General features: G+C 34.0%; 4 protein-coding genes and 2 non-coding genes across 6 annotated transcripts; 1 reads left to right on the plus strand and 5 right to left on the minus strand.

Moving 5' to 3' along the window:
• Positions 1-886: 886 nt before the first annotated feature.
• Positions 887-2,544, plus strand: LOC11408200 (uncharacterized acetyltransferase At3g50280). The gene has a single exon (XM_003600812.4). The coding sequence runs from the start codon at positions 976-978 to the stop codon at positions 2,395-2,397; it is 1,422 nt and encodes a 473-aa protein (XP_003600860.2). The 5' UTR covers positions 887-975; the 3' UTR covers positions 2,398-2,544.
• A 2,209-nt stretch (positions 2,545-4,753) lies between these two features.
• On the minus strand, positions 4,754-10,295 carry LOC11422604 (26S proteasome non-ATPase regulatory subunit 7 homolog A). Its single transcript, XM_003600813.4, has 10 exons — positions 9,974-10,295; positions 6,988-7,080; positions 6,828-6,909; positions 6,446-6,542; positions 6,231-6,306; positions 6,044-6,102; positions 5,751-5,873; positions 5,474-5,531; positions 5,303-5,388; positions 4,754-5,136 (listed from the first exon to the last, which is right to left on the minus strand). Exons 1-10 carry the CDS (start codon positions 10,158-10,160, stop codon positions 5,068-5,070), a joined length of 930 nt encoding a protein of 309 aa, XP_003600861.1. The 5' UTR covers positions 10,161-10,295; the 3' UTR covers positions 4,754-5,067.
• Positions 10,296-12,052: 1,757 nt separating this feature from the next.
• Positions 12,053-17,523, minus strand: LOC11408201 (eukaryotic translation initiation factor 3 subunit F). Its single transcript, XM_003600814.4, has 6 exons — positions 17,191-17,523; positions 14,247-14,326; positions 13,521-13,750; positions 12,733-12,854; positions 12,548-12,661; positions 12,053-12,374 (listed from the first exon to the last, which is right to left on the minus strand). Exons 1-6 carry the CDS (start codon positions 17,419-17,421, stop codon positions 12,285-12,287), a joined length of 867 nt encoding a protein of 288 aa, XP_003600862.1. The 5' UTR covers positions 17,422-17,523; the 3' UTR covers positions 12,053-12,284.
• Positions 14,671-14,769, minus strand: LOC112420554 (small nucleolar RNA snoR1). The gene has a single exon (XR_003010734.1). It is a non-coding gene; the product is annotated as a small nucleolar RNA snoR1 (small nucleolar RNA).
• Positions 15,948-16,042, minus strand: LOC112420553 (small nucleolar RNA snoR1). The gene has a single exon (XR_003010733.1). It is a non-coding gene; the product is annotated as a small nucleolar RNA snoR1 (small nucleolar RNA).
• A 3,824-nt stretch (positions 17,524-21,347) lies between the features above and the next one.
• LOC11408305 (probable aquaporin PIP-type 7a) lies at positions 21,348-23,497 on the minus strand. The gene is made up of 4 exons (XM_003600815.4): positions 23,081-23,497; positions 22,161-22,459; positions 21,832-21,972; positions 21,348-21,719 (listed from the first exon to the last, which is right to left on the minus strand). Exons 1-4 carry the CDS (start codon positions 23,415-23,417, stop codon positions 21,624-21,626), a joined length of 873 nt encoding a protein of 290 aa, XP_003600863.1. The 5' UTR covers positions 23,418-23,497; the 3' UTR covers positions 21,348-21,623.
• Between the last annotated feature and the right edge of the window lie 2,953 nt (positions 23,498-26,450).

Below are 26,450 nucleotides of genomic sequence, written 5' to 3' on the forward strand. Positions count from 1 at the left end.
AACCACGTGCAGATAACCAAGACTGAATTTCTCAAAAAACAAAGAAAAACCTAAAGAGAAAAAAGTAACAATCATACAAATGGGAATGCTACTATTATTATTATTGGGGAAATACTAACAAGTGCCCTCATTTGTTAAGACTAAAAAAGAAATTTTGTCTTAAAAATAGCGCATTCAATACATTCAAACTTTAAAAAATAACTTTTTCTATTTAAAATTATCAATTATTTTCATTTTTGTATCATTAATAACAGTATAGGTTTGAAGAATCATGTTCAAATTTGACGTAAAATAATCCTTAGTCAGATTTTACCGTCTTTTAAGATTATCAAATTAGATCATTTCCATTAATAAATGGAGGGTCAAGACAAAAAAAAGGGAAGTTGCAAGACCATGATTGCTCATAGTCGAATTTTTATCCATTCATACCATCAATACATTTGTGCTTGTTAGATTGAGATTATACCGTTCAAATTTCATTGATACTTTATTTATACTATATGTAAGCAAAAGTGAGTTAAATGAATTTGATTTTATACTATCCGTGAGCAAAAATGAGTCAAATAAATTTGATGTATCTAGAGAGAATTTTGAAACAAATACTTCAATTTTGTTTGACCAACTTTTACTTACATATGGTATTTAATAGATAAAAATTTCTTTAAAAAAATTAAAATTAAAATTAAAATTTGCATTAAAATATGTAGGTGATTAATTTTGATCCAACGGTCACTAGTGAGTGATGTGATGACCAAGAGCAAAGAATCCAATTATTATAGAAGTTGCACCAACAACCACCCGTCATCAACTTATAGGGTGCATGCACCAACACATCTTAAGGTTGTCTATAAAAACAAGACACAATGAACGTCTAAAACCATCTCAATCACTTGCAAACTATATAAAAGAACAAAACTTGCACCAAGAGTGAAAGATCAATATCTACTACTCTCTTAAGTAAAATATAGTATAATAATGGCAAAACATTGTTCTAAAGATTCTAGTGCAGTTACCATCCTCTCAAAATGCACTGTTTTCCCAGACCAAAAATCGACCCTAGCAGACCTCAAACTTTCTATCTCAGACCTTAACATGATATGTTGCCATTACATCCAAAAGGGCAATCTCTTCACATCGCCATCTCTCCCTTCTCAAACACTCGTCCCCCACCTTAAAACCTCTCTCTCTAAAACCCTATCAATCTTCCCCCCACTTGCTGGCCGTTTTGTGACCGACTCTGCCGGTCACATCTTTATCACATGCAATGACTCTGGCGTAGATTTCATCCATGCCAGCGCCACGGATCTCACTATCACTCACCTTTTATCACCACCTGATGTCCATCCAGCATTCAAACAATTCTTCCCATTCCACCGCAAAATCAACTACACTGCTCATTTCTCACCGATTTTAGCTGTTCAGGTAACTTCCCTCGCCGATGGAATCTTCATCGGCATCGCTGTCTCCCATGCCGTCACCGACGGTTCCACCTTCTGGAATTTCTTCAACACGTTTGCAGACATTTCTAGAGGACTCACAGTCGCTAACAGAATCCCGTATTTCCGCCGGGAATCGATCCTGATGTCGAAAGTCCCTGTCCAGTTACCGGAAGGTGAAATCAAAGTATCGTTCAACGCCGACGCGCCTCTCCGTGAGAGAATTTTCACCTTCACTCGAGAATCAATTCAGAAGCTAAAAGCAACGGTGAATAAGAACATTAACCACCGTACATCACCGGAAAATGCTGACGTGGCTGAGATAATATCAAAGATGAAAAACGACGATGCTCAAATGAAAGCGGTTGCAGAAAGAGTAACTGTCGAAACGACAGAGATTTCATCGTTTCAATCACTCAACGCGTTAATGTGGCGATGTGTTACACGCGCGAGGAAACTTGATAGTTCTAAAACGACGACGTATAGAAATGCTGTGAATGTTCGAAGCCGTTTGGAACCAAAGTTACCAGAGTATTACTTCGGGAACGCGATTCAAAGCATTGCCACGTACGCATCAGCGCGTGAAGTCGTTGAAAACGATCTTACATGGAGTGCGATGCAGCTGAGTAAGAGTGTGAAGGAGTACGATAGTGCTACAGTGAGGCGCGTCGCAGGGAAATGGGACGTTGAGCCGAAGTGTTTTCCGATGGGGAATCATGACGGTGCAACTCTTCAGATGGGAAGTTCCCATAGGTTTCCGATGTATGAGAATGATTTTGGATGGGGGCGGCCGTTGGCGGTGAGGAGTGGTGGTGCGAATAAGTTTGATGGGAAGATGTCGGCGTTTCCGGGGAGGAAAGGTGGTGGTGCGGTGGATGTGGAGGTGCTTTTGGCGCCGGAGACGATGGCAAGGCTTGAGAGTGATGAGGAGTTCATGGCCTATGCTTCTTGTCAGCAGTGACACGTGGGAGAATGTTGGAAGCGCGTAATTGTCACCTCCTCTCCGTTGGAATAAAACTATACTTTGGGAACCATTGTTACGTTGTAGTCCTTGAAAGTTAGTCTTGATTTCAATTACTATATCATTTATTAGTTAGTATTAGTTGAATATTTTGAATCAAATGACCGTGGTGGTAATTTTGAAATTTATGGTGTAATTGCTGGAAATGCTACTCCCTCCATTTCATTTTGATTATTACTATTGTATTTTTTTCTCTGTTTTAAAATCGTGGGTAGAAATTCCTCAGCATATAAAATACTATGCAATTTTAATGAAGATAGTGTGGATGTGGTGTCGTCCAAAATTTGGCAACTTGATACCACATAAAGGATACTTCCACTGTCTCATAATACACACAATTGATCTTATTACGCGTGTCAATGCATAATTTAGAGCTTAAATATCTTGAATAATATATTAGAAGTGTTCCAATCCTTCAAATTAGCACCAAAGAAAACACTTCGTTTCCCAGAATACACAAAAACATAACGTGAATTCTAAAATTATTGTTGACATTCTTAGGAGTGAAGGAGTGGAAAATGTGTATGGTTGGAGATTGATACAAAAGCTAAAGAGTCCGCCAACTATGAATTAAGAATTCAAAGTTTGTCACTCATACCGTAAAGTTAATGCGTGTGCGGTCACGTTTGCTGATATGTGATGCGATCATGAGTCTATTTTAATGTTTTATTGGCATTGTTATGCTCAAGTTAGATCCATGTATTTGGGTTATTTGGTGGAAGTTGTCATCTTTATACTTCCTTCTAGTTTCTTTGGGCATCAGCCCACTTTTCTCAAAAAAAAAAAAAAAGGAATTAATTCAATTTAGTTGGCCGTACGTACCTACCTAGTCAAAGACGTATGCCTGAACAGATGATGAAAAATATATGAGAAAGCAACTATGAAGATTTCCGGCTAGTCAACAACGGTATCAATACACTTACAACAATCCCCATGCATGCATAAGTAGTTTTATTCATCTTATCATGCGTTTGGAGTTTGGACTCATATGAGCTATACGCATGTATGTGCAGCATCACCGATAATTCAATATGAAAATAAATCTCGCACTCCATCTTTTACATATATACGTGGTCCCCATTGACTATTTCTTGATGCTTCATAATTCTTAATACAGGCTTATGCCTATAGATATAATTGAACTCAGTCACTCACTATCATCCCCATACACCCATTTATCTGCAGAATCCAATATAATCATGACTTGGTTTAGAGATGGTTGACCATGCGTGTTACTCGATTTGTACGTTAATGAATCACATGGGGGTTTTACCTATTGGGATGATGGTTATGGTGTAAGGCAAAGCATCCTGTTACGTATATGAATTTGATATATATACCATAGAAAGCCTAGGACAACGGCTGCATTTTTTCTCACGTGCAAAATATGCACCTGCTTAATGCATTTTTTTATGAGCAAATATGTAATTTGTTTTAGTTATCGCATAATGTGTTTTTAGATTGAGAAATACGTATTAGGGTTACACATTTTAACGCACTTCTATAATACATTCCAATTTAACGCACTTCTATAATACATTCCAATAACCATTAGCTATGTTACCCACTTTAATTTCAAAGTTGGGAATTGCCGTCAATGGCTTTTGGTTGATCAAAACAAAAGATAATTTGAGAAGGTTGGTTTCGTAGTTTTGTTCATTCTTTGGTAATTCCATCGGAAGTGTAACGACCAAATTGATAAATGTAGTGTCTGACATAGAATCTTGTAGAGACCATCTTGACAAAAGTAGCGTCTAACATAGAATCATGTAGAGACCATCTTAGAAAGGTTGAATAGAGGAGATGAATAGTTAATCTAAATAATAATAAAAAATAAAATAAAATATACACTATTAAAATGAAACCGGTTGCAACGTTAAGGAATAAAGAAAGGTTTGAGACCCTTTGAGCAGGGTACAGGGTATGGTACTTTGCGAGGGAGGGGTTGGGGGGAAGGGGATGAGAAGTCGCCAGTCAGTGTAGCAGGTTTTTCTTAAGTAATAAAGATAAAGACGTAAAAATAGGGTGTAAATAACATATGTCGAAATCTTATGTAAGTGCAATTCATAAATGATAGGAAAGATTTGGAGAGAATCAAGTACTGACTGAAACATACTCCATTTGTTTTCTCATCAGAAAAATATACTCGCAAATACAGAACGGTTTCCGTTAAAAAAAAAAAAAAAAAAGTGAAGGTTGTTCAATCTATTGGCTCATTGCTGACTACACAACATCATGTATGAGTTGCAACTCACAACACTGCTCGCGTGTTAACTAATCTAAAACTGTTGCTTGATGGACAGGTGATAATCAGCAAAAGTTAATGAGACAGATTTCATTTCTGAGATCCTGATCCATTTGTTGATAATAGGTTCTTCAACAAATACTAAACTAAGAAGATGATCATAGGATACAAGAGTAACATACAGAAATAAAGAGCACGGGAAATAGTGTAAATGAATTATGCCATGCATGTTACTTGTATTTCTCTACCCTATCAGAAATGCTCAAGAAGACCGACAAATGCAATTAAAATGTAAGAATCCCGGTCCATGGAATGGAATCAATCATAGTGCCTTTAGAGCTCAACCCATTGCAATCGTCGAAACCTTATGCAGCTGCACTTGGTACTGGTGCTGGTTTTGAGTCTTCTGCCCTTTCATGTTCTTTGTTGAGCATCTGAAATTACATTTCAAATATTAAAACTCATAAATCACAGTGATGAATCCTAAATATAATGTAATAATGAATCCTAAATATAATGTAATAATGAATCCTAAATATAGAGCCAAAATCAGCAAAGATAAATAATACTTTGCCCAAAATTCAGGATACTGAATCTCACCTTGTTGTTAATCAAGTTGTGGAGTGCAATTACACTTCTAATGAGAGACGATAGGTATATTACCAGCATCATATCATTCGTTTTCACTACACATGTAGAACAAGAATTAACAATCTAGAAGAGACATTCGGATAAACATCATATTCATACAATCAAATCACAAAATTTAACCTGCAAAAGCCTTGATAAGATCAGAGACATTGAGATTTGGTAGCAGGTTGAACACGTCCTAACAAATTACAGCAAGAAATTAGATAGGGGAAAAAACAATAATGGAGCAAAAGCAACAATAAAACTTGTTATTCAATGCAATTATTTTTTCCATCCATATATGTCTCGTGGTTGACAATTAGAGGTGGGGATCAACATTATATACGTTGGTCCACATTCACGAACAATTTGAAGCCTAGGGATTAGTATTTAATATGCAAGATTATGAGAAACAAACCTGCAGATGGTATAGGATCTCATGGTTTAAGGGAAGCTTTCCATCAATAACAAGATCAAGGTAACCCCTTATCTCTTTAAGTCTTGCATCCAAACCTTTCAAGGCTGTGAGTTTTCCGCTCACCTATGTAAAAAGCTACAGTGTAAGCACTCTGCATTCATTTTCTTCACTAAAATAAACCACAAAAAAGCATTGCAGGGAAAAAAACGTACAAAAAGAGACTGTTTCATGAAAAAAGGAAATGAAGTAAACGAAATTAATAAATAAGAATCTGTTTAAGGAGAAAAAAAAACCTCGGTTGCAAGGGTGCTAATGGTTGTATCCTTCACATCCCTGAGCAAGTGTTCCACTCCTGCACAAAGATAAGAAGAATTCAAAAAAGAAAAAAATGTTCAGCAAGCAACTATATGGATAAAATCAAAAGACCTAGTAAAAATGAACCATGGAAAAATTGCAGAAGTTCTACATTAAATGACATACCTATTTCCTCAACCTCATGAGCAGCGATCTCTGATTGCACATGCACAAAGACCTTTTGGCTTTTCTGAGTAGCATTCTGCATTCAGAATAAACTATCTATTAAAATACTATCTCTTCTCCCACCGTCCATATACAGAGGAGTCATTTTTGCAATAATATCAATAAAAATATAAGTTTAATAATTCTATCATGGGTATAAGGGACTTTAACCCTACCTCTTTAACCTCCTCAACAGCATAGTATGCTTTTGTTGGAATTCCCAACTCCTTAGGTTCAACATCAATTATAACCAAAACGGGATTTGGAACATAGCTGCAATAGTTAAAAGCATGATCAATTTGGATAGAGATTGATCCGGAATACAAAGCACAGATGAAGACAATAATGCAAGTAAAGAGGCAAACACAACAGCAGCAACATATAGAAATGTCTTGTGACACACTAACCAAATCATGACAACATTTTCACAAGGGTATAAGGGTAAAGAATTTGCCGTCACTAAATTTACAAATATTTTGGAGATATTAAAGCCTAAATGGGGTAAAGGTAAAGAATTGAAACATTACTCCACACAAGATTTCAGTTCATAAAACATACTCATTAAATAACCCATGAATGTCGAGGTCATTTTCTCGCAGCTTTGGACCAGTGCTATACCACCCCACCACATGCTCCTTTGCTGTAAAGATTGTTTGTTTAGATCAGATATTCAATGGAGAGATTGATACAAGAAAATGAAAAATCTACAAACTCATACCATTTATTCTCTTAAACATGGAAAACATTGCTTCGTGATAATTGTGGTCGAGAAACCAAATGCTGGGGTCCTTGTCATCTTCTTCAAAAGGCACTGTTGATTAGATAACCAATTAGTCAGAGATATACAATTAACATATTCTATTAGCTGATTCTATTTCTAAATCACACATAGATGATAGAATCATCTTAACCAAATTTATATTTGAAGTAATTGTTTCACACATTCAATTGGATATCCAACTCAATAAACAGATCAGTGGAGAAACTAGTGTCATGAGAAACTTCATTATTTGTTATAATTACTTACTATATAACAAACATGTCAAACTAATAGAAGCCACAACTGTGGCAAGCTGTCTTCAAAAATTCTTTGAAATTATAAATAAGACAGCACCAAAGCTAAGAAAACCCTTCAACCATCACACAGAACTGTCATAGAGATTCAACCAAGTTTTATGTTGGTTGTTGACTGCCTAACGAAACATTTCAACCATCACAGTATCACACAAAACTGTCATACAGATTCCACTAAAAATAAATGTTGGATGTTGACTGCCTAACACAATCCTTCAACCATCATACTGAACAGTAAAAGAGATTCGACCGATTTTACATTGGTTGCCAACTGCCTAACACAACCCTTTAGTCATCACGTAGAACAAGACTAAAAAAATTAAGGTAAAGATTTCCACAAACAAGTCGTATCATGCTTTGAGCCATCTCATACTAAACTATACCTCCTAGAAATTGCTAATAGGTAATAACTTTGGGCATTACACAGAGTGGCAAACATGTGGACCAAAATAGAGAAGAATACATTAAAGTAAATATTGATTACCATATCATACCATATACTCACTCTAGACTCAATTATAAGCAAAAATATGTACTTTCACACATTAAGGATGACAGTTGAGTGCATTTAATTTTCTTGATTTCATTTAAAAAAGAAAATACATTTACTGGTCTACCCCTAATTATAATGGTTATTTCCCATGATATTAAGGAATCGATGTAAGGGTATTTTTGAAAAAGTAAAACTTTTTCTTATAGAATCCAAAAAATTTAGGCATTTTTATACTTCTTATAATGGAGCCTGGGGTAGTACATAAAAAAACTTAAGGTTAGAATTACACATACACTACTCCTAAGTCAAAAATCAGGTCTGTTCATTCATGATTCAAATGTAAAAGAAATTTAATCCAAGTTCAATGCGCTCTACACAGATTGGTTAAATTTGAATAAACATGACTTTTTTTGAAAGAGATGTTGATTTTTGCTTATAATAGTGACTGGAGGGTGTAGATCGGTTAAATTTGAATAAACATGACTTTTTTTGAAAGAGGAATGTTATTTGAACAACCATTTTATGAGACAACTTGAGGGACAACCAAAATATACATTTATGTGGGTCTTAGCACAAAAATCAAAGCAATATATATATATATATATATATATATATATAGAGAGAGAGAGAGAGAGAGAGAGAGAATGAGAACATAATGTGAGTATGAGAAAGGAAATTGTCATATAAGTTGTCACAAAATGGTTGTTCAAATATTATTTCTCCTAAAAAAAAATAGCAAAATGTGTAGTAGTAAAAGAGGAACAAAATGCTAGGGTCCTTGTCATCTTCTTCAAAGGGCACTGTTAATTAGATAACGAATTAGCAAGAGATATACAATTAACTTATTCTATAAGCTGATTCTATTTCTATAAATGATAGAATCATCTGAACCAAATTTATATTTGAAGTAATGACTTTACACATTCAATTGGATATCCAACTCTGTACACAAACCAATGGAGCAACTAGTGTCACAGGAAACTTTGTTATACCTTAAACATACTGTGTAAGAACTAAGAAACATGTCAATTTATTAATAAGTGACAACTGTGGACAGGAGTCTTCAAGAATTGTATGAAATTATACTGAAGGAGTTCTATATAAGAGGTCCAGGGTTTGATCCATACTGAGAACATTCCCCCCTCCCTCTAACAAACTAATCACTAAAATTGTCCTAAAAGAGACAACACAAAAGCTAAGAAAATACTTCAACCATCACACATAACTGGCATAGAGATTCGACCAATGTTCTGCTCTAGAACACAGTCCTGCGGGTTTGGCCCTGATTAAGCCTGGTTTGCCTAAGGTTTTAGGGTGAGTATTGAGTGTGTAATGGTTAGATCCCTTGCCCCAGAAGCTAAGTCCCCCTTTTATATTATCTGCTTTAGGGTTTTGCCTCTTCCAATCATTTGTCAGGCCCAAATCCATAGGAAGTGTTGGTCCTAAGGAATTTTCTGCCCTTAGTTGGCAATGATCAGGCATAGTACAGTAATTCCATGTGGTGGCCAGCCTAACTTCTTGAAATTAGACGTCAGTACTACTACTAAGTCGACCATCCAGTCACAGGGGCAGGTGTTGGGACTTTAAACTAAGTGAGTCCTAAGTCAGTCCCTACATCTGTTCCGCATTCTACCTTGTCCCTTTAGCTCGGTCGACCAGGGATCCTATGCCCTTTATTGGGAGCACCGACTCTAAGGTACTATACAACCAAGTTTTACATGTTGGTTGTCGACTTCCTAACGAAAGCCTTCAACCATAACACAGAATTGTCATTCTGTTACAGATTTTTAAATGAAGTTAGGTTCAATTCGTCTCACATTCAGACTAAGTGTTACATTGGGTATCAAGTATCAACTGCCTAACACCACCATTCAAATCATCTTATATAACTACACTCTAAAACAAAATCAGGTTTTCTAATTCCAGATTCAAATGTAACAAATCTTAAGCATGTTCAATGACCTCTTTACATAAATAATTTAAAATTGAACAAACACAAATTTCACTTTAAATTCATAACTAAACTTAGCCTTGCTAAAATTAGGGCACAAATTCAACACAACAAAACATTAACCATTGAGTAAAATAAATAAACAAATAACGTGAAACGGTGTAGTAAAAGAGAAAAGATCCGAACCGGCGTAGCTATTGGAAACATCAACGGTGCCTTTGAAAGTAGAACCGAGCAAAACACCAACAACACGCTTGCGAGTATCCTTAGCGACTCTATTGTAGTTATCAACGATGCTGAGTAACACTAGAGGATGAACCACCACCTTCTCGATCGAACGAGATGAGATTTGTTGCGTTTTTATCACATCCATGGCGAATTCGAAGCTTAGATTTCACTCTTGTTTCGAATGTTGCAAAGTGTTTTCTTTCGATTCAATTTTCCCTCTGCAACACCACTAACCAAACCAAGTCACCGCTGTATTTTGCTTTATTTTTTTCTTTTCTATTCTTTTCGTGTTCGATACGAATACGAAAGCTGTACTGTACTTTGTTTTTTGTTTTTTGTTTTTTGTTTTTAGTGGCCCATCCTAATTGGGCCTGTAGCACATTATTTAAAGTGATTTTTTAGGAATTTCTTTTTCCACCCTTCAAAGTTCCCAAAATACCTCTATTTGGTTATATATATCCAAATTCTGTCAAAATCTAAAATTCAAATTATAATTGATGCAGAGGTTTGTGATGTTCATCGTATCATAATCTACTTCCAAATTAAAACTAAGAAAGAAAAGTGAAAAAAATCAAAAGAGAAGAATATTTCACGTTCTGTACTTATATTCCCGGATTTTTTAAACCAAAGATTATAAATGCACTCTAGTAGAAAAATATTAAAACACTTGACAAAAAAAAAAATTAAAACAAAGATTTCAATGAACAAGCGAAGATTTATTTTAAATTTCAACTTCGGGATTTAACTTTTTGATGCTCATCGAGAATCAAATTTAATTTTTTTTATCAATCAATCACCTTAGGAAATTTATACATGTTTGGTAGCTACGAATAATTAAGTTACTACATCACTCTTCTGGCTTCTAAAATTGAAAGATCTTTTTCAGCATTATAAAGTACCAAGAATGAATAGGTTGAGAAACAAGATGAAAATGAAGTTATCTTGGGTAAAGTGTTAAGGGTTATTCTCACATTAATTGTGAAAGAAAAATAAAAGGGTGTGAATTTAAGTTTAAAATGCCAACTAGAGATTCTCCAATAAGTGTAATTGTTAATGAAAGTGACACCAAACAATTTGTTAACCTTTTTTTTTTTTTTTTTAATTAGATGCATTGAGATTTTACTCGTTACATTGACCACTATTTATTCAAATTCACTGTTTAAATGACAAGACGATTAATTGAACTTTAACTGGTTCATGTATAAATTATGTAAGTATGATTTCCGTGAACTTAATTCAGTTGGTAGGTTCGAACTCCGGACACTCCACTTTCCCACAATTAAATTGTGTGAGCTCTAGCTACTAGGCTACTTAACCAAAAAATAAATAAATAAATAAATAAACTATGTAACTATTTCTCTAATTTTAGGTGTCTCATTTGGGTTATGCACAATTCTTAAAATGATTAGTAGAATTATTTAAATGATAAAATGAATTTCATTTATTATGAATTTCATTTATTTAAGAATTCTTCTTATTAATAATAGTTAGGTGAATTGAGATTATTTTATTAGATTTCTCAAACAATTAAAAAAAATTGAAACTTCCATAAAATAAGTTTAGATAACCGTTATTATGTAAAGAACTTACCCTACTTCAATTTCATGTAGAATGCTTTATAAAATTATGACTCTGAAAATTGAAAAGGAAAGTAAATTTTTATACACTACAGAAACACTTACGGAAAATAGACAACTTAAATACATTGTCTCAAGTGTTTTTGGGTATGATTCTTAATTTAAAATATATTTTTCGTAGTTAAAACAAACTTTAAGAAAATTATGAATTCAAAGAAATCGTGGATAATTTAGCAAAAACCATACAAAAAGCACCTTGAAAATGAAAGAAGCAGTAAATTCAATTAATCAAACACAAATTTCAACTTAAAATAGCAGTAATTCATCAGCCTTGCTAAAAGTGTTTGTATGTCTATTCAGAGGAACAAAAATACTAACTTAAACTGATTTATATAAAAAAACTGTGATCATTATATTATATTTTTGGAAAATGCTAACGTTTTCAAACACAATTAAAATATCTAAAAGTAGAAAAAAGGATTTCGCTCATTTTTTTTCAAATATAACAAATTACACAAGTGAATGCTACACTACAACCTTATAGAAGAAAACCACGTATGTGTTGCCATGCGCAAAATACAACAAAATAAGCAAAGGTTGACTTGAGAATAAAATGCTGATACTACAAGTTTCTGGAAAATATGACAAGGAAACCTCTTTGAAAATTTGCCTTCGCTCAAAGACAGTCAGAATTACAAAATCTGAGCAGCCGTGTTCAATTTTTCAGCCAAGCTAAGTTGAGTTCTTGTGATGCTAGATAAGTATACCATGAGCAAGTGATCCTGAAACAGATGAAGCATGCGTCAGCCAAACAAAGCTATGATAGGTGAGCTTAGAAAATGTGATCGTAAACAAATAAAATAAGAAACGAGTATCTGTTTGATCATATTTTACACTTGTTGTAAAAATATAAGATCCACTTCGTAAAACACAGCTACACAGAACATAATCTCACCTGTAAGCTGTCATTCACAAGCTTATCAAAATCAGATGGGGGCAATTTGGGAAGGGAACCTACTGCATCTGATATAAATTTCCCAATTTTGTTGTCTGGTGCAACACGCCCTTCCTGCGATTAAAAATTAATCAATACAATCCCAGACAACAAAGTGAGTAATAAAAGAATGCAGCGCATCATACCACAACATCATCAACATATTTGTAGATGTCATTAATCAGAGCTAGCAGATGCTCCATTGATGCTTCCATGCCTTCTAAGTCAGAGGGGATTTTGTCAACAGTGGTTGCCTTTAGGATATCAACTGACATTACAAGAAAAAACAATAAATCAGCTTCAATCATTAAAAATCAATATTTTGTACCACATTAATTTAATATTTTCACAAAAGAAAAAACACAGACAATGAATATATATTTGATATTGAAAAGACACTCCAATTGCTTGGTTCAGAAGTGAGAAAGATATTTAATGATTGGCAGAGACATTACCAACGGAAACAATAAAAGTGATGTTTAACATAAACTTCAGACAAACAAGTCTATATACAGTATGGTGAAACTTGGCTCAATTAGAGGGTTTGTCATTTGGTAGATAAAATAGGGTCACTGATATGTTAGTAGAATATAATTAATTAAGATTCATAACATTACCTACTACTGGATTGATTTTCTCAATGAAAGTGAAACAACAACTCAACCCCCAACAAAGAAATGTAAATGTTCACGGGTTGTATAAAGGTTAATTCCATTACATAATTAAAAGCTAAGAATTTCAAAGTACTTTCGTGTCAGTGTCAGAAAAGATTATCTTTAAAATAGGCAACCACGAGAGCTTCAGGACACAAGCTTCGGCAAATATATAAGGTTACAATTTAAAATGACAAATAAAGCTTTATAGAGGGAGAAGAATAAGAAGGAAAAAAAGAAAGAAAGAGGGTGATTGTAAAGAGAATCCAATCAATACTTACATCCAATTCGCTCAGCTTCAACCATACGAAGATCCAGTGGAATTTCTTGAAACTGTGCAGCAATCTGCCTGTCTCCAAGAGATAAATTGTTTGACACATAAGCTTTGATGGTACCCCCTCCAGCTGTGAATCCTGTATCAACAGTCAAATGAATGGGATTGGGCACTTCTCGAGAATAAAACTCATGGATCAATGCACTTCCACCAGTTACTCCAAGTCCAGTTGAATACCTGCATAAAATAACCAAAGTTTACACCAGTTTCTAACCAAGAAATAAAGATATAGACAAGGGATGAGTCATCCTCCCAAGATCAACAAATACACCACTCAAGAAGAGGCAACTTAGCATAACACAGCTCTCTAGTCCATTTGTATATTAATATCAACCAGTGATGATCCCTAAAGAAACCATTTCATATTAATATTAACCAGTGATGATCTCTAAAGAAACCATTTCATATTAATATTAACCGGTGATGATCTCTAAAGAAACCATTTGTTTTATATACCAATGGGCCTTCCCATAAAAAAAGTTACAGCTAAAAAAATATTCAGAGAAAAACATTACATTCCATTCCACACTTCCAGATATCAGAGTGAACATTTTGAACCTACGCCATATGGATTTCAAAGTTTTTTTAAATACACTTCACTGAGAATACTTTTATATGCACTACTTGAGTGATAACATTGACAACTATGAAATTTTAAAAGAACTGGACTTACCATCCAACTATGATTTCCTTTTGATTCACTTTTTGGTGGGATAACAACATATTATGGTGGTACTCTATGTCCAACGCAACCTGGAAAAAAGTGAAAAATCAGAACAATTCTTTTTGAGTTAGAACAGGTAATAATTTTATTTAGCTAATGATAAGAAGAAATAGACACGACTACAGGAGAAATAAACCATAAGCGTATAACTTTTACACGTGAGCAATAAATGTATTATCCACCTTATCAATCAAAGTCAAAACTAATTTTAAACACATAGTCACTTTCTGAAGACTTCTATATAGCTTAGCAATCTAATTGCTTCATAAAATTATTAATCTCTCCTGCAAAGAGAAAAAAAAAAACTCCTAAAAAAGTACCTCTAATTAGATATCAATAAACGACAGGTAATTCATTTAAAAAATTATTATAGGACTCAGAGAGTTGCTTTATGTGCTCATAGATGAATCTTCTGATAGATTCATCTCATACAAGAGGTGTCAGAATATAAATAGCACTCTTCATCCTCGCCTTATCTAGACAAAAATTCAGTAAGATGAACAAAAACTTGAGGAATTTAGGAACAGAACCCGGTGATCAAGCCAGAAAGTGGCTGTCGCTACATCTGAGATAAGTATTTACTTTCAAACTCAAGAAATTTTGGATTAGCTTATAGCTTATAAGAAGCATGAGATAAGTATGTACTTTCAAACTCAGAACAAATTTTGGATTAGCTTATAGCTTATAACTATCAGATGAGAGAGCTTCTAAAAGAATTAAAGTACAGAAGCTAATTCCCACATTAAGTGTGGGCAGCTAATATCTAGAAAAATAACAGCCATTACATGAGCAAATCTATTTTTCTTTATAAGTGTTTGTTCAGAAGTTCATGCTCTTAAATGGTGTTTGTTTTTCTAGCTTACTCCATGTTTTAGCTTTGAAAGTGAGAAGGAAACGTCTACATAAGTTTTAGCTTCAAAAGCAAGAAAACATCTACATAAATGTTTGTTGAGTAAAACTAAATAGTCATGTTTTAATTAATTAAGATTACAACAAAAACAACAACCAAGCCTTATTCCACTAAGTGGGGTCTGCTACATGAATCAAACGACGCCATAGTATTATGTCAAAAACCATGTCTTTCACCAATTCATTAATATCTAGATCCTTCTTGATAGTTTCTTATATAGCTTATCTAGGTCTTCCTCTCCTTTTGATCTACTCTCGTTACAACAGAATTCAGACGTCTTCTCTCTACATGCCAAAACAACCTAAGTCTAGTTTCTACCATCTTTTCTTACTATAGGTGCTGCCCCAACTCTCTTCTAATGTTGTCAACTTGTCATTTCTAATTCTAAGAGTTGTAATTTTCACAGATGGTCTCATTTCATTCCCTCTTATCTGATTCTTTTAAGCAATACGACAACGATGAATTTCATTCCAGTTTCATGAGCTGGAGCGAAATTAGTCATTATTGTTCACCATCCATTCACTCCTATCTTTTTTTATCAATACAACAATATCATTGCTTTGGCTTCCAAACATAGAGTTCTTTATCAATACAACAATATCATTGCTTTGGCTTCGAAACATAGAGTTCGCAATGATTCTCACAAAGACAAAAATAAGTCTATTAACCTAAATTAAGCTTAATTTGAAAAGAAAAAAAATATTGATTATCACTGATTCAAAGAAAAAAAGTTATTACAGGACTCAGAGAGTTGCTTTATGTGCTCATAGATGAATCCTCTGATTCATCTCATACAAGAGGTGTCAGAATATAAATAGCACTCTTCATCCTCGCCCTTATCTAGACAAAAATTCAATAAGATGAACAAAAACTAGAGGAATTTAGGAACAGAACCCGGTGATCAAGCCAGAAAGTGGCTGTTGCTACATCTGGGAAATTATAGGATTCATAAGACCAATGAGATAAGTATTTACCTTACAACTCAGGAAATTTTGGATTAGCTTATAGCTTATAAGAAGCATGAGATAAGTATTTACTTTCAAACTCAGAACAAATTTTGGATTAGCTTATAGCTTATAAGAAGCAGATGAGAGAGCTTCTAAAAGAATTAAAGTATAGAAGCTAATTCCCACATTAAGTGTCGGCAGCTAATATCTAGAAAAATAACAGCCATTACATGAGCAAATCTATTTTTATTTATAAGTTTTTGTTCAGAAGTTCATGCTCTTAATGGTGTTTGTTTTTCTAGCTTCCCCCCATGTTTTAGCTTCAAAGGCGAGAAGGAAATGTCTACATGAATTTTCGACGAGTAAAACTAAATAGCCATGTTTTAGTTGATTAAGATTATAACAACAACAACCAAGCCTTATCCCACTAAGTGGGGTCGGCTAAATGAATCAAATGACGCCATAGTGTTCTATCAAAAACCATGTCTTTCTCCAATTCATTAATATCTAGATCCTAATTAATAGTTTCCCTTATAGTTTTTCTAGGTCATCCCCTACATCTCTAAAGATTTGACTCCCCTCCATCTGATCTACTCTCCTAACTACAGAATCCGCATTTCTTCTCTCTACATGCACAAACCACCAAGTCTAGTTTCTACCATCTTTTCTACTATAGGTGCTAACCAACACTCTCTCTAATGTTGTCATTTCTAATTGTAAGAGTTGTAATTTTAACAGAATGGTCTCGTTCCATTCCCTCCCATCTGATTCTTTTAAGCAATACAACAACGATGAATTCCGTTCGAGTGTATTCATACACTGGAACGAAATTAATCGTTGCTGTCCACCATCCATTCTCTCCTATCTTTTTTTATCAATACAACAATATTATTACTTTGGCTTCCAAACATAGAGTTCACAGTGATTCTCACAAAGATAAAAATAAATCTATTAACCAAAATTAAGCTTAATTTGAAGAAAAAAATTGATTATTGATTATCACAGATTAAAATGTAGATGGAGGCGAGTGAAGGACCTGATCAACGGATTCATTGTGAGGAACAGCATATGAATTACGGATATCAACAGTTCCATCGGGAAGCACAGATCCAAGAAGCGTTCCAATGACGCGTTCAGCTTGATCAGGGCGACGAACGTAACAGTCGCAGATGTTGAATACGACGAGAGGGTGAACCTTAGCGGATAAGCTCTGCGAAGAGGAAGAAGATGAAGAGAATTGCAACACTGTGCGATTGGTTGACGCCATGTTCGCAGAGGAGGTTGGATTCAACACCTTCGCTGCTCACAAGGCGTGTGAAGAAGAAGAAGAAGAAGAAGAAGCAATAGAAGAGAATGAGTGTGATTGTTTCGCTAGGGTTTTTCACATGTGGGCTGATCCAGAATAACTGTTGCTGCTTTCAGTATTGGGCCTTGTAGGCCTTTTAAGTTAAAATTTGCTCATGACGATTGCTCTTTAGGTACCTAGTGATTGCTCTCAGACATCCACCTAATGGTAGTTAACAACCCTTTTGAGATCGATTGAGACAATTTTTAAATCGGTTCACCCGATTTAAAAAGTGTTACTTCTGGTCTTCTATCCTGGTGCCTAAAGAGCATTTGTCTTTGCTCAATAAGCGACTCGAAGGCCCTTCAAATTTTCAAAAATGCTTATCCCATAACGTAACACCTGAATTCGTGTTCACAAGTTACAAACTGAGTTGTGATCGGAGTTAGGAAGTGATATGTCACCAGAGTCATCAACGTCATATTTCTACGTGGGATTTCATATAGAGCGACCCGCTTTGTTTCATGGGTAATATGTTGTAGCGTAAAATATAAATCATTGTACGCTACAACATCATCTTTTTTTAAATCATCTCATGTTCTGTCAAGTGGCAATAAATCATATTGCGGGTGTGCTTTATCCATCCATAATACTAACATATGTCGTCGAACGAACGTGTCTGATGATGGTCTTCATAGAGGATAAAAGTCAAGTCGTTTAGGGGATCAAATAAGGTTATGTAGCTCTCTGATGGCTTATGGCCCTTGCTAGTAATGAAGTGTGCATGTGGCCTCTCCACTATATAGTTGGGGGTCAATATCATATGAATATATTTTAGCAAAATGTTGTATAACCCATACCTGGACAAAAAAATTCATCCAAGTATTACAAACATATATTTAATTAAACACACATATTAAATTATAAATGTCTTAAATATTACAAAACAAATAATACATGTAATAGGGTACATTATCCGACCCCATTTTATGATCCTTGGGGAACATTTGCTTATACCAAGCAATAATAAATTTATGCTAGAGTTGAAGCACCTCAGGACAACTTATTAACTGTAGTGAAGTCTCATAGATACTTTAGAAACACTGCATCAACATACTGATTGTTTTTGTCTGTAAAAATGGTGCCTCCAACGAGGTAAAGTAAGTAAACTCGTATGCGCATAATCATATTCCCATCTCTCTCAACCTCCCTCCCTGATGCACTATCCAAATGTAAGGCTTTAGTGTAATGATCACTGAAAACTTCAAGCATCCAACTAAATGTGAAGTGAGCACACTTCAATCTATCACATTCGTCGTAAGCAACTTCAATGTCCATATCAAGCAATTCATTAAGGAAAGCAGCACCCTCTTCTTTGGACATTCGAGCTCGATGGTGCACCAGCTTACTATGGATAGGCAAGTACATAAGACATGACACATCATCCAATGTCATGACAATTTACCAATGGTAAAGTGAAAAGTTGATGATCTCTTCATACCACCACTCTGTCAACTTCGTACATAGGCCTAATTAACCAACGTGATGGGAGCAAAGGATCAATTTGAAAGAAAAAAAAAAAAGTAATGATACATAGACACCCATAGGCGGCAATACACCCTTTGACACCCACACAAAAATCTGACACGTAGTCATGTGGACCCCGCACAAGCACACTTTCTCTTTTCTCTCCTCTTTTCTCTTCCTAATGCATGGGGTGTACAAGGGTGCATGGGAATAAAGGGTGTTTATGTATCATTACTCAAAAAAAAAGAGCCAAAGCTTGTGAATGTGATCATTTAATGTGAAGGTGGCGTGGGGAGCGGGCATGAAGTCCTAATTTTGTGGTGTTCTTTAATTTTGTGTGTGGGATCAATTTGATTAATTAGGCCCAGAAATACTTAGAACAATTTATTCTTTAGTTTTAGCCATTTAAAAGCTTAGGAAGCTTTAACACAGATGTGTGGTCTGTTTCTTTCATCATGGAAATAAAGAGTTGAAGAAAAGGACGTGCAGAACAATCAAGACAAGATGACAAATACAAGAGCATAAAGAGGTGGAAGAGGTCGTTGCATTATTGAAGTGTAACAGGTAGTAATTATTCAGCCATGACAATTCAAGCAACAAATGAATGTGAAACCTCTTCATGCATTGATGCAGCCACCCATTTCAAGATTCAATTAATTAATAGCCTATTCAGCATTGGAGCCTATTTCCTGCACATAGGGGCACAAACCATGAATGAAGTAGATGAATTGATTAAAACAAAATTACACTTATGTTACATGTACATTAGGAGCCTACTTCCTTAATTCCTTTTAACACTTGCAATTTCATAATTCTGGTCTATGTTAAAGTCACAAGTGCCCAACTTCGTCTAACTGTGAAAAAGATGGTAAGCCATTACAAATTGAATGCGGGGTATTTTAGAGAGCTATTTTTTATAGCAAAATAACGACCGTAATTGCAAACTTACACACATAAGTGAGAGGGTCGAGATTCAAACACTGATCATGACGTTCGAGCTAACAATTTTAACATTTTGTTAGTTAAGTTAAAACTTTTAAACTTTTTGAGAGCTACTCTCAATAACATTCATTTAATTTTAGAGCTTCTTGAAAAATCATCACCTATATGCTACCTTGGCTTAAAGTATTGAGTGGAATATTAGGTTGTAACAAATGTTAGGGGAGAAATTTGTGTGCTGACTTTTTGGGCAAATTGAGAGTTTTTCAACATAAAATGTTTAGGGTCTTCATACTCTACATCATTTTTTTTTTTTGACAAATCATACTCTACATCATGATATCAGCACCTTTGAAAAATAATTTCACGATATCAACAACTTGCTATTGGATGATGCCAAGGGAGACATTTTTACCAGGATCTAATTTTTATACTTTTCTTTTTTTAAATCATCAAATAAATTTTAAAAAAACTGACAACAAAACAATTTGAACACTCTACGAGTGGTATTTGACATTTCTAATAAGTGTTATTTTTTACCTTTCCTTTTCAGCTATTCTGACTTTAAAATATATACACCAATGATGAGATGACTCACCTTTACTCTCTAAAACCAAATATTAGAGACTATTATTTTCTTTACAATAGAAAGGGACAATTTTTGTGTTTTTTTTATGTGTGTGTACAGTTTGTCTTTGTTTTGCTACTTCACTAATTGAAACCATGAATTAAAAAGTGGAGCATATAATTTATGTAATTTATAGATGTCTTTACAATGAATCAACAAATATTCCTCTTTCAAAAAGAAAAACCAATATTCTTCAAACAAAAAAGTCATCCAAGCTGTTTATGTTGGCATTATTCGCATCTATATTTAGCCACACAGTCAGGACTTGCACCGATTTTCGTGTCTCTGTTCCTTTCATGGAGTATATATTTAATTTAATGTGCATTTCATCTCATCTCAATCTCCATCTCAATTATATACAAACCAATCAATTAATATAAAACAAGTAAACTCTAGGAGTAGAATTTGACATTTCTAATTTTTACACTATTCTTGTACTTTTTTTTTATATTTCTCCATTATTATCACCATATCATATCACATCCTTTATCACTTCTCTCTTCTATTATTATCTCCTGCTATATCATATCTTTGAGGCTATAAAAAATTCTTTATCCGTTGATGAAGGCCAAGACAAGTTATAGACAATTTAATTTCACACCCGACCCAACTCTTCCAACTCCAACGTCTTTTTAACTATATTTTAAAGAGAAAAATTAATCACACATATGTGCAAATGTGCCAGCTGTGGCACCATATATAGCATATATCATGGCACATACTTATCCTGTGAAAGAAGCCAATGCCCAGTAGACAAGAGTTAACAGTTAGTACAGACATAGGTGTTTGAGAAAGATGGACCAACAGAGAAAAATGCCAAAAGAGAATATTATTGTTTTATAAATTAAAAAGATAACAATTACAACAATACATCACACATGGGTAGGGTTGAGCCATATTCCAACTTAAAAGTAATGGAAAACTGACCCATCACCCAACGCACTCACCACCTAATAATAATAATAATCATTACACGTTACACTTACAACATCCTTTACATACAAATTAAAACCAGATAAGGATCAAATGAAATAAAACCCACAAAGTTGGCCTGGTTTGGCATCAAAGATCATAAACCGTTGGATTAAATTTAATTACTTGACTTGAAAGGAATGGCTCTGATCACAACTGTGTGGTAAAGAGCTGCAAGTGCTGCACCAATGAATGGTCCAACCCAGAAAATCCACTGCACATAAAAAATGATGAGGTTAATTAATTGTAAATTCAAAAATAATTCAGCAATTAATAAATATTAAAAATTGAAATTGAAATTGAGAGTGGTTAGAGTTAAAACATACGTGATCATCCCAACCAAGGTCTTTGTTGAAGATAATTGCAGCACCAAGACTCCTAGCAGGGTTGATACCAGTTCCAGTGATTGGGATAGTGGCCAAATGCACCAAAAATACAGCGAACCCAATTGGCAATGGAGCCAAAATCTAATAATAAACATTAAATTAAAATTAGTTTACAAATTATACACATGTGTCAATATATTTCAATTAGGGCATGTTTTTTATGGTTTTATCAAAATCACGGCGAGCCACATGATTTCAATAGGTGGCTTAATGTGATTTAGATAAAATTATCGTGATACCAAACATGCATTGAATAATTAGGGACATACGGGAACGTGGGAGTCTCTGGCGCTACGCTTGGCATCAGTGGCGGAGAAGACGGTGTAGACAAGAACAAAGGTACCAACAATCTCAGCTCCAAGTCCATCACCTTTAGTGTAACCAGGGGCAACAAAGTTAGCACCACCGTTTTTGTTGGTGTAGAAAGTCTTTCCCTCAAAACCCTTAACCACACCAGCACCACAGATAGCACCAAGGGTTTGCATAACCATGTAGAACACAGCCCTGGTCAATGACAATTTCCTTGCCAAGAACAAACCGAATGTCACTGCTGGGTTTATGTGACCCCCTGCATCCATAACATTACATATTAGTACCATAATAAATCATTATTGTTACCAAATAAAAGTATTATAATTAACACTAATTCATTCCTTCATGTATTTTTGATGTGGTAAAGTTTAGCTGAGTTCAGGGTCATACAGACCTCAAGACTCAAAGAACGTTGATTACGTATCAACGAGATCCTTACTCAATGAGTGAGAGTTGAACTCAAACCCTAACGGAGTATGAGCTGTTCTTTAGCAACTAGACAAACCTAGGTTATCAATTCCTTCATCATGTAATATGTTAATGTTAATAGTTGGTTACTACTCACTATTAATAAAACAAAATTTATTAAAAAAAAGCTGCTAATCAAACAAAACAGCTCTTAGTTCTGGAGAATCTGAGTTGGATTCTTAGTGGAATAATCCTAGAGTCTTGAGACTTTTTCTCAACTTAATGAACTATGAACTTACCTAATTTATTTTTTATCAAATAAATAAAAATTAAACTTTAGAACAAACTAGTACTAGGAAAATTACCAAACAAAAAAACAGAGTTACAGAAATAATTGGAAAAAATAAACTAAATTTTGTTACTAAATTCATGGTTAATAGAGAAATTCACTAGATTTAAAGATACATACCAGAGATACCAGCGGTACAGTAAACAAGAGCAAAGATCATGCCACCAAAAGACCAAGCAATTCCTTGAATACCAACAGTTTTACACTTAGACTCAGACCTGTTAACACCCATAACAGTCAAGATAGTGATGTACAAGAACAGAAAAGTGGCTACAAACTCAGCTATCCCAGCTCTGTAGAAAGACCATGAAGTGAGTTCAGAAGGCTCAAACAATGGTGCTGGTGGTGGTTCCTTGTAGTCCTTGCCATCATCATGGCTCTGAGCTGCAATACCAATTGGTTGTCTCTCTGGGAATTTGTTAGCTCCCAATGAAACATCTTGTTCTTTAGCCTCCATAGCTCACTCTCTAGACTCTTGTGTGTTGATGAATATGAATATTGAGTGGTTGAGGTTAGGTTGTGATGAGGTAGGTTATTAAGATGTTTGATATATAAATAGAGTGAGTTATTATTAAGGACAAAAAAAAAAGAAGTGGGACATGGGTGGTGGGTGGTGGGTCCATTTAATGTGTAAAAAATTGAATATTATAGAATTTGGCTTCTTATCTTTTTGGCCGTCCAATCATATTCATGACAGCAACATAGAGTCGTTTGTCCTAGCTGGAGTGGTTTATAACCATGCAAATTTTGGACCCCACCATGTTGTGAGCAGCTAGCACGGGGACATCAATCAAAATAATGTGGAAGGAAAATATTTGAGTATAGTGAGTGGTGAAGTATTTGAAAGAGTAAAAATTCAAAATCATCTAGTGAGTTCTATATCGACATGGACATGGACATTGATATGATGGTATGGTCCCATACAATAGTGAGACTGAGGAGTGTAGACTCCATTTACCTTCTGGCCGGTGCAGTTTGTCGTCAAATAATGCATATTGTACCGAAAGTAGAATCACGTTTTGGAACGTTAGAGTTCTATAACAACGGGATACTTGTCCTGTAGAAGACTAGATGTAGAACCAAGCCGCAATGACTAACTACAATGCATCAGAGTGGTGCCATGTGCCAAGTGACATTGTGGCTTTGATAATATGGAGATGAATGGCGAAGATAATAACTCTTAATTTTTTTAGGTTAAATATATTTTTCTTTCCGTAAATATATAAACTTTTTGTTTTAGTTCCTATAAATTTTCCTTCAATTTTTAGTTTCTATAAAATTTTCAATCATTAATTCACTACTTTTGATCTCTATTTTTAAGTTAATTTTTGTATATTTTAATGAAATTGTGCAGAAATGTGTAGAATATTGTAAAATATATTTCCGAAAAAAATTAGAATATTTTTGTATATTTTTAAGGACCAAAAGCAGAAGAAATTTTTTAAAAAGATTAAAACAAAAAGTTAACATATTTATAAGGACAAAAAATATATTTAACCCTAATATTTTTACTCTACATTTTAATTATTTCAGAAGAACTTCCCTCGAGAAAAATTATTTCAGAAGATCTAAATATTTTAACAATATTAATCTGCCTTAATATAATTATTACAATTTTTTTTAATACAAACTGATATTATATTTTTAAATATATAAAAAAGTTGCGTCTTCAAAGTATGTGGATATTGGTGTTAGCATGTGTATTATTTGATGGACTTGTTATTCTCGTTGTTTCTTCCATCTTGAATATTCTTACGACGGGTTAGGTATTTTTTATTTTATTTTACAAAAAGTAAACGATATTCATTCATTCAAATTGATAAAGTACATCGATACAATACAAATTTAAATTCGCTAAAAACAAAAATGATGAATATGCGAACAAACTCAAAACATCCATGTTAATAGAATAAAACGGCAAAGTACATATGCCTACAAATATGATTATATTCATATCTCTGGAATAATCATGTCTCTGGATCTGCACCGTTGACGACGCCAAAGTCATTGTCATTGATCGGATCTGCACTTGCTCAAAGCTAATCTTTCAACCTGAATCAAATAAACGCCGCACTAAGACCGTAAATAAAAAACACACCGCACAAAGTCGGAAAATCAAAACAAACAGAGTCGTTCAGAGACGACGAAATCACAAAAACAAACAAAAGAAAACAGAAAATATGTAAAATCACTTATTCAATTAGGATATAAGGAAAAACAATTCGAAGGGGTGATTTTTGGGTCAAAATTGACCCTAAATCACCCCTCTGAAAAGAAGAAGAAGAAAATGGTGACAGCCAAGGTTTGAGAAGGAGAGAAGAGAGAGAGGAAGAAAAGTTAAATGTGGAATACTTGTTTGCTTGATTCGACAGGTTAGGTATCATTAATATGATTATTGCTGCGCCTTTTAAAAAAATATTGTATTTTATATCTTATTAAATAATTTTAAATATTACTTTTTTTTTTTAGTTTGGCTTTTGATCAATAAATGATAAAAAAAATTATTTGAGTAAAATAAAGAGCATAATTATACTATACATTTTTTTAAAAAAATTTATATTACTAATTATTTTCTTAAAAACCAAACTATTGAACTCCACTAAAAGACAAAATTTTTAAATAAACTTGAGTTTGTTTCCTGACGAAACAATTCTTGATCAGATTCTATTTGACTTTAGCCGAACCCTAAATTATCAGAGTTCTGGTCATCTGAGAATTGAAAAGTTAACATATATTCATATATATTGAATTCAATAGTTTAATGAATCTTATTATGAGATTGTTGTACATATATATATAAGATATGTTTATCATTGCTACTAACCAATTAGTGTGTAATACTAATATACGTTTTTGTGAGTTCAGTTCAGTTGATAGAAATAATGCATAATATATGTAAGGTCTGAGGTTCAAACCCCCACCAAAAAAAAAAAAATATACATGTATATACACCATTGTAAACTTTGACATGAATGCGATGAATATCAGACTCGATTGTTCGTGACTTTGATTTATGAATTTTACCAAATATAGCCCACGTTCTTTGCTTCTCGATAAATTAGGTTCTTCTGTTCATTATACTATTTTTGACTAGATGTTCTTCTGTCCATTATTATTCACGAACAAATAAATTATTATTTGTTTCTATTGCAAATCATTTTAGATAGTATGTCATTGAAACAAAACAAATAATATATGGTCATTAGTATATGGCCGTCCAGCCATTAACTTCCATAATTAAATGTTAATTCTCCAATCGGAATATATAGTGCTGGCGTCTACTCTAGAATAAAATTTTACTTGTTTGAACAAGACAATGATTAAGTTTACATGCTTGTAACAAGCCATTACTATAATATCCTTGTGATAAAAAAGCCTTGAATTAATATACTTTGCAGCTTGATTATGGATTATATTTTAATAATGTCACCTAACATACATTAATTTAATTCCCTGAATAGCGTTAATGACCTGTCCGGATAACATTAAT

The sequence above is a fragment of the Medicago truncatula genome, chromosome 3 (assembly GCF_003473485.1).
Source record: "Medicago truncatula cultivar Jemalong A17 chromosome 3, MtrunA17r5.0-ANR, whole genome shotgun sequence".
NCBI classification, from domain to species: Eukaryota; Viridiplantae; Streptophyta; class Magnoliopsida; order Fabales; family Fabaceae; genus Medicago; species Medicago truncatula.